This window comes from Cynocephalus volans, chromosome 5 (assembly GCF_027409185.1).
Source record: "Cynocephalus volans isolate mCynVol1 chromosome 5, mCynVol1.pri, whole genome shotgun sequence".
NCBI classification, from domain to species: domain Eukaryota; kingdom Metazoa; phylum Chordata; class Mammalia; order Dermoptera; family Cynocephalidae; genus Cynocephalus; species Cynocephalus volans.
In genome coordinates this window covers 44,107,697-44,114,889 of record NC_084464.1, presented here as the reverse complement: position 1 = coordinate 44,114,889, position 7,193 = coordinate 44,107,697, and the positions used below count along the sequence as shown (strand labels likewise).

Genomic DNA, 7,193 nt, shown 5'->3' with positions numbered 1-7,193 from the left:
CTTGGCAGCTTGCAGGGAGCTCTGAGCGAAGCTGAGGAGGGGAAGACCGGCCTGGGTGAACCCGTCTGGAGAGAACTGGGGTACTGAGTCCATAGAGAACCTGCTCTATTCCTCCCACAGTATAATCACTACAGCGAGTCTACAGAGTTCTCTCTTCCTCCTTCTTTCCCTTAGTCCCAACCCCCTCGCCTGGTCTAGCCTCCTTGTTTCCATGACAACTCCAAGGGAGCCCAAACTAGGGGCTTGAATGGCGGGGTGAGAGGAGGAAGGAGGTGGTCCGAGAGCGGAAAGAGACCTAGTGGGGGGACGTCTGAAGCGTTCCCCCTCCCTCACCTCGGTCCCTTTAAGCTCCCCCCCCGCCCCCCGCTCTCCCTCCGCCCCCCGCTGCTGCCTTCATCTCTCCATCTCTGCGCTGCTGCCGGCTGCGCCATCCCGGACCCAGACTCCGGCGCTGGCTGAGGCCCCCGATTCCGGCTCCAGGGACCCTGTCCCAGAGAGACTGCAAGCATGTCATCCGAAAAGTCAGGTAAAAAAACAATAACAAAACCTTCCGCCCCCTCCACCGTTTCCTGATACCCCCCCACCCCTCCCTTACCCTTCCCTAGCGGGTGGTTCTGTTTCATTCCCCTTCTCTCCAGCTCTGAGCCCCCCTCAGTCCCCTTCTCTTTCTATCTCCCTTTCTTTTCCTTTCTTCCTTACTCAGCCTCTCAGCCCCTTGCCAACAACATGGGCAGGGGGACAGGTTGAGAGGGTGAGGGAGGTACAAAGTGCCTTAGCATCATCCAGGTACTGCAGGGTAGCATCATTGCGAGTGACAGATGGACAATTACTGGTTCACATGGAGACATCCAGTGGGGAAATATGGAGACATGATCAGATGGGGGTTGTCAGGGGAGTAAAATCCAGAGAACTCTTCTCTGTTTGCCCTAAGAGAGGTCCTGAGCCTCCCAGAGAGGCTAGGGCACCCTCCCCCTCCTTACCCCCCACTGAAGGAAAGGCAGAGTGGAACATGTCATCCCGCATGTGTTTACACAACTGTTGAATTGAGCACACATCAACACAGGGTGCATGTCTACCCATGTATACACACAGGACTGACTCAGATAGGCCAGCCCAAAGGCAGCCATAGCACAAATACAGGAGATTGGGTCTGTGGGTGCATGTTGCTGAAAAAGAAGGAAGAGGAGCAGAGATTTGTGACCTCAGAACTAGATTGAGGGCGGGGAGTAGATGGCCTAGATACAACCCCTCTCCTGCCCCCAAATGAGAGATGGCTTCTCACCCATCTCTCTTTCTCTCTGTCTCTCTCCCACTCTTTCTCCATCCCTGATTGTCTGTGTCTCCCCATACCCCTCCTCATCTCATCACTGTCTGTCTTATCTCTCCCCTTATTCTCTCCATGGCTCAACCGCCTTCAGGCCTCCCGGATTCAGTCCCTCACACTTCTCCACCGCCGTACAATGCCCCCCAGCCCCCTGCCGAACCCCCCGCCCCGCCCCCACAGGCAGCCCCTTCCTCGCACCATCACCACCACCACCACTACCACCAGTCTGGCACCGCCACCCTCCCGCGCTTAGGGGCAGGTGGCCTGGCCTCTTCCGCAGCCGCCGCTCAGCGAGGTCCCTCGTCCTCCGCCACGCTGCCGCGGCCCCCCCACCACGCCCCGCCCGGCCCGGCCGCCGGGGCTCCCCCACCCGGCTGCGCTACCTTGCCCCGCATGCCACCCGACCCTTACCTGCAGGAGACTCGCTTCGAGGGCCCACTTCCCCCGCCACCGCCTGCTGCCGCCGCCCCGCCCCCGCCGGCGCCAGCCCAGACTGCCCAGGCCCCGGGCTTCGTGGTACCCACGCACGCGGGGGCGGTGGGCACGCTGCCGCTGGGGGGCTACGTAGCGCCCGGCTACCCCCTGCAGCTGCAGCCCTGCACTGCTTACGTGCCGGTCTACCCGGTGGGCACGGTGAGTGCGGGATAAACAGGGGCATGATGAAACAGGATTTGAAACTGGGGACACACCGGGGACTTGTGGGGTAAAGAAACAGGGCCCGGAGACCAGGCGGTATTCCTGGGAAGAGCCCTAGAGAACAGAGCCTGAAAGGGGAGGGACTAGGGAAAGACCTGAGAATGGCGGCGGGAGGGGGGGTGAGGGAGAGCCTGGGGTTCTGTTGGGGTCAGAAGTGAGGGGCTAGGAGAGGGAACTGAGCCTAGAGGTCCAGAAAGGTCTGGAAGAAGGAAAGCGCCTGGAGGGAGGGGAAGAAATGGAAGCTGGGAACCAAGGGGGATGACGGAGAAGCCCGGGACTAAGTGGATGGGGGGGCGGGTAGGTGTCTGGAAGGAAGAAGCAAGGTCTGAAATGAGGCCAGGACAGCGCCGGTGGGGCTGTACTTTGGCGGAGAGTGTGGAGACCCCCAAGAATATGAGGGTTAATGACGCAACGAGGAGAGGAGAGTGTCCCAGGTGGAATTAATGAGAGTTCTGGAATGTATTGTGTAATCAGTTTCTTTGTGAAGCGATGGGTAAAAACTGTGCTTTTAAAGCTCCCTGCCAGCTGCCGAATACTGGTGGGCAGGGAGAGGAGGGTTGGGGTAACGTCCCCCGCACCCCCAACTTTCCTTCCACAGCCCTATGCAGGCGGGACTCCGGGGGGAACGGGAGTGACCTCCACTCTCGCCCCGCCGCCCCAGGGCCCAGGGCTGGCCCTACTGGAGCCGAGGCGCCCGCCACACGACTACATGCCCATCGCCGTGCTGACCACGATCTGTTGCTTCTGGCCTACGGGCATTATCGCCATCTTCAAGGCAGTGCAGGTGCGGGAGTGGGACTCTGTTTTTCTTAGTCCCCGGGAGTGGTGGCCGTTCTGGGGATCATCTTAAAGGGAGCCTGAGGCGTTGAGCGAGGCAGCAGCTCTCTGAACCCCTTCCCCCACGCCTCCCTCGTAGGTGCGCACGGCCTTGGCCCGAGGAGACATGGTGTCGGCCGAGATTGCTTCACGCGAAGCCCGGAACTTCTCCTTTATCTCCCTGGCCGTGGGCATCGCAGCCATGGTGCTCTGTACCATCCTCACCGTAGTCATCATCATCGCCGCGCAGCACCACGAAAACTACTGGGATCCCTAAAGACGCCCCCGGCCGGGTCCCACGCTGCGCCCCTCGACCTCCCAGGCGTGTTTTGCAGTCATGCTGCGGACCCAATAGACGCCCAGCACACCCGCCTCTGGGGCCGCGGGACTTGGATACATCCTAAACTCCGCCTCCACGGAACCTCTCGCCTTGCGAGCATGCTCCGAATCCAGTTCCTCAGGAACCCCTCTAAAGCCCACGCCCCCAGGGACGCCGCTTTCCGGGATTCCCGTCAAACGCCAGACCCTCAGCCCCTCCAGGCCCGCACCCTCTTAAAGTGCGGCGACCCCAGTCCAGCTCCCTCTATCCCTCCCCCGCAGCCCGGAGTTTGGTCCCCAAAGCCCCGCCTCCCCAGTAAGCTCCGCCCCAGCTCTGGTAAAACCCCGCCTGCAGGTCGGCAGGCTCCGCCCTCTTCTCCGCGGGGTGATTCAGTCCTTTGATTTGGTTTGCGACGCCAGGCCTCGCCCACGGACCGACAGATTCTTCCCTTTCTCCCTGCAAGAGGACCGAGCCCGGGGTAGCCGCGCCCTTACGCTCACTCCTGGTTTTGCTAGTACAGTTTCGTCCCTCCTCCACCTAGGTCTCTGCCTATTTTCTTGCTAATCCCAGAACCTTTCTTTTTGCTGTTTTTGGAATGAGATGTGGGAGGTTCCCGATTTAGGACCGTTCACCTTGGGATAAGAAACACGTCCCGTTCTTTGTAAATACTCCCACCCATTCCTACCCCTGGGCAGCCGGGCAGAAGGGAATTCAGGATACAGATCTCCCAATCCCGGGAGGGAACCGGCCCGCTTCCTGCTCCCTTCGGCGGTCCCCGCCTTGTTCTGATCTGTGTGTGCGTGTGTGTGAACTTCTGAAAGACTATATTAAAAGAGACTTAGTGGATTTATCGCCCGCAATTCCAAAGACTGTGGCCCCACAAAGACCCTCCCCTTTCCTCCCCCTTTTCACTTCCTTTCATCTCTTACAGGGGAAAAAAAAAGAAAATGAACAGAGACAAAAGCGGAAGGAGACAGATTTCCAGACCACAAGAAAGACACACAAATATGGGGGACAGAGAGACCTTCCCTGGAAAACTGCCAGGGAGACCTTGGGGTCCATTCTCAGTGGGCTTTCTTTCCCCAGCGCCCCTTTTCCACTCCCTGCTAGACTGGGCTTAGGGCTTTGGAGAGGGGAGATTTATAAAGACACGCAGGGGTCTATCCCCAGAATTCCAGGAAGGCAAGAGAAAAGGCAGACCATTGTGAAGAAACTGGTCAAGGATAGGTTGACAGGGGCAGGGAAAAGATGCCAGCTGCCCGTAGCTATACCTGACGGTGGGGGCTAGAGAGCGGCAAACAACGTGGATGAGAGCCCCACGTGATGTACTGTGCCAGGTATAGGGAAGGTAACAAGAGCAAAAGCTGTGGGAGCTCCAGGGAGGAGGCCAATAGCTTCTCAGGTCTCCCTGGGGCTAGTTGCCCCCTCCCACCCTGAGGTTAACCAGGAGGCCTCTTTGGGGGTGGTGTTAGGGGGTGGCACGAGCAGTGGGCTTGATATCTTTGGTTGATGTCCCTGCAGGACAGGGTCCTACACTGAATTTGTGCATCCATATGTGGGTACTTCAAAAAGTTCATGGAAAAATTCATACTATCTTTTAATTCCATTTTTCTATGAACTTTTTGAAGTATTATCATACAACATGCAGATACCATGCAGGATGCTGATGAGACATCTGTCCAGACAGCAGGTGTGAATCCTGACCTCACGGCGCTTACAACCGAAGGGAAGCCATGCGCTGAGATAGGAGTCCTGAGAGAAGCATGGATGTCATGGGCTCTCCTTTGGATGTTTCAGATTTCATGTGCCCCCCTCACCAAACTTCTTGAAAAAATAATTCATGTTTGAAACTTGCACTTCCTCGCTCCCTAATCATCCTTTTTTTTTTTTCCTTAACTAGGACAACATTACTATCAGAGATATGTCTTTCCTACCCACTATTTCATGACTCCTTGAAATATGCTTTCACTTCCTACTCTGCTGAAACTGCTCTCTCAAATGGCACCCAATGACAAGAGGTTACACTCAGCCAAAATCAATGGCATTTTCACAGTACTCTGCCTCTCTAAGTCCTCCCATGTTTGCCCCTTTACCTTGGATTCTCCGTATCTCCAGGCTCAGGGACATGTTTTCTCCTCTCCCTCCACCTACACACACACCCACCCCTCTAATCATCCCTCCTCTGCCCTCGTTTTATCTCCTCCTTTCCCCTAAATGTCTATCTCTGTATTTCTTTCTTCTTTGATACTTTCCCTTGAAAATCTCATCTGTTCAACTCAGCCATCTCAACCAAATGCTTCTCCAACCTATATTTTGCATGCAGACATTCTTCCATTGCCTGCAGAACATAGCCACACAGACCCCACTGCTGGTCCTCTAAACTCAGCATGTTCCAAACCAAACTGATGAAATGCCACTGAAAACCTGCTTCCCTGTCTGTTAATGGCACCATTTTCCCAGTCACTCTTCTTTATCTGAAAACTTGCTGCCTCCTCCATCTGCTTCCTGCCTTACTTTTGGTGTTCTGTCAAGCCCAGTAGATTCTACTGCTACAGTATCTTTCGAATCTGCAACTTTCCCCAGCCCTTGCCAGAAAAATTACCTCATCTAGGATGATTGCAACAGTTTCCCCAACAGGTCTTTCTACTTCCTACCTCCTCTCCCTCAGCACTGCTGTCAAATTACCCTCCCCAAACACACTTCTCACATAACTCCACTGCTCAAAAGGCCCTCAAGCTTCCCTATTGCTTACTCAATTATTTACAACATTTCAATCCAGCCTTCAGCCTCTTGCACAGTTTAAATTCATCCAGCGTCCTCTGTCCAACGTAACTTCCAACCGAATTGAATTACTCATCATTTTCACCTCCTGGTCTTTGCCCAGCCTCTCCCAAATTTTAGACCTTCTTCCCCAATTTCTACCTATTATTAACCGAATTGTTTATTTTGCTTGTCAAGAGTTTCAGACCACCTCTAGGCTTTTGCTCACAATATTCTCCCTGCCTTCACATCTGCCTCTCTACTTGGTCAAATTTTATCTGGTTGAAGGCTCAGATCAATTCACCCCTCACTGTGGCAAAAAGGTCTTTCTCTGTCCTCTGAGTTGGATTAGATTAGTGGGATTAGATTAATTAGATTAGGTTAAACAGAGCCCCACACATTCCTTAGAGCGATGGTCTCACACCTGGCTACATATTAGAATTGTCCAGGGAGCATTTAAAAATCCCAAAGCCTAGGTTGCATCCTAAACCAATTAAATCAGAATCTCTGGGGGTGGGACTCAGGCATCAATGTTTAAGAAATGCCCAGGTGATTCCAAAGGGCAGCCAAGGTTGGGAGTCATAGGTTTAGAGGCACCTCAGGAACTATACAGGGATAGGGGAGAGGTCAAAATGTGGCTTCACCAGGGTAACATTTTTTAGGAAAAAAGTATTTGGGTCTAAAATCCACCCATTGTTCACTTTATCTGCGTTTTTTCCCATCTCTTCCCACCTGATAACTTTTTTTTTTTTTGGCGCTGGCCAGCACAGGGTGAACCCTGGACCTTGGTGTTTCCAGTACCACATTCTAACCAAGTGAGTAACCAGCCAGCCCCTACCTGATATCTTGATGTACACACCTTGTGAGCTACTTGAAGCTGGCTTATCTCTGGTTTTTAGATCTTCATCAAATAAAAATCTCTTCTACCTGTTTTTGAAGTCAGTTGAATTGAAAGGAAGCAGGCAGAGAGGGAGGAATGAATAAAAATGACTTCTCCCAGATCTCTTCCTCTCACCCCGATTCCTCCCACATGAGGGAACAAAATATTCAAATTTGATTCTCCTCCCACCTTACCTCAACTCCCCCTAGACCTGGTGCTAGGAGCTCTTTTTTTTCTTTTTCTTTTACTCTTTTGTTTGTTTATTTGTTTTATTTTTACCCTGGGCTCTTGACAGAGACTCCATCCTTCGGGCTCTGTCCCCCCTTTAACATCTACTTGATTCAGATCCCCATACCGGCCGGCCAGCCGACAACAACAATAACAAAATCTTGGATGCT

The 7,193-nt window shown here is 53.7% G+C and overlaps 1 protein-coding gene across 1 annotated transcript; it reads left to right on the top strand.

Moving 5' to 3' along the window:
• The first annotated feature begins 507 nt into the window (after nt 1-507).
• PRRT1 (proline rich transmembrane protein 1) lies at nt 508-3,113 on the top strand. Its single transcript, XM_063098126.1, has 4 exons — nt 508-526; nt 1,419-1,957; nt 2,619-2,804; nt 2,937-3,113. Exons 1-4 carry the CDS (start codon nt 508-510, stop codon nt 3,111-3,113), a joined length of 921 nt encoding a protein of 306 aa, XP_062954196.1.
• Nucleotides 3,114-7,193: the final 4,080 nt, after the last annotated feature.

Bases quoted from the DNA above. Each gene is read 5' to 3' on its own strand.
- PRRT1 (XM_063098126.1), top strand. The intron at 1,958-2,618 runs GTGAGTGCGGGA...TTCCTTCCACAG, and splicing joins CGGTCTACCCGGTGGGCACG to CCCTATGCAGGCGGGACTCC. The intron at 2,805-2,936 runs GTGCGGGAGTGG...CCTCCCTCGTAG, and splicing joins CCATCTTCAAGGCAGTGCAG to GTGCGCACGGCCTTGGCCCG.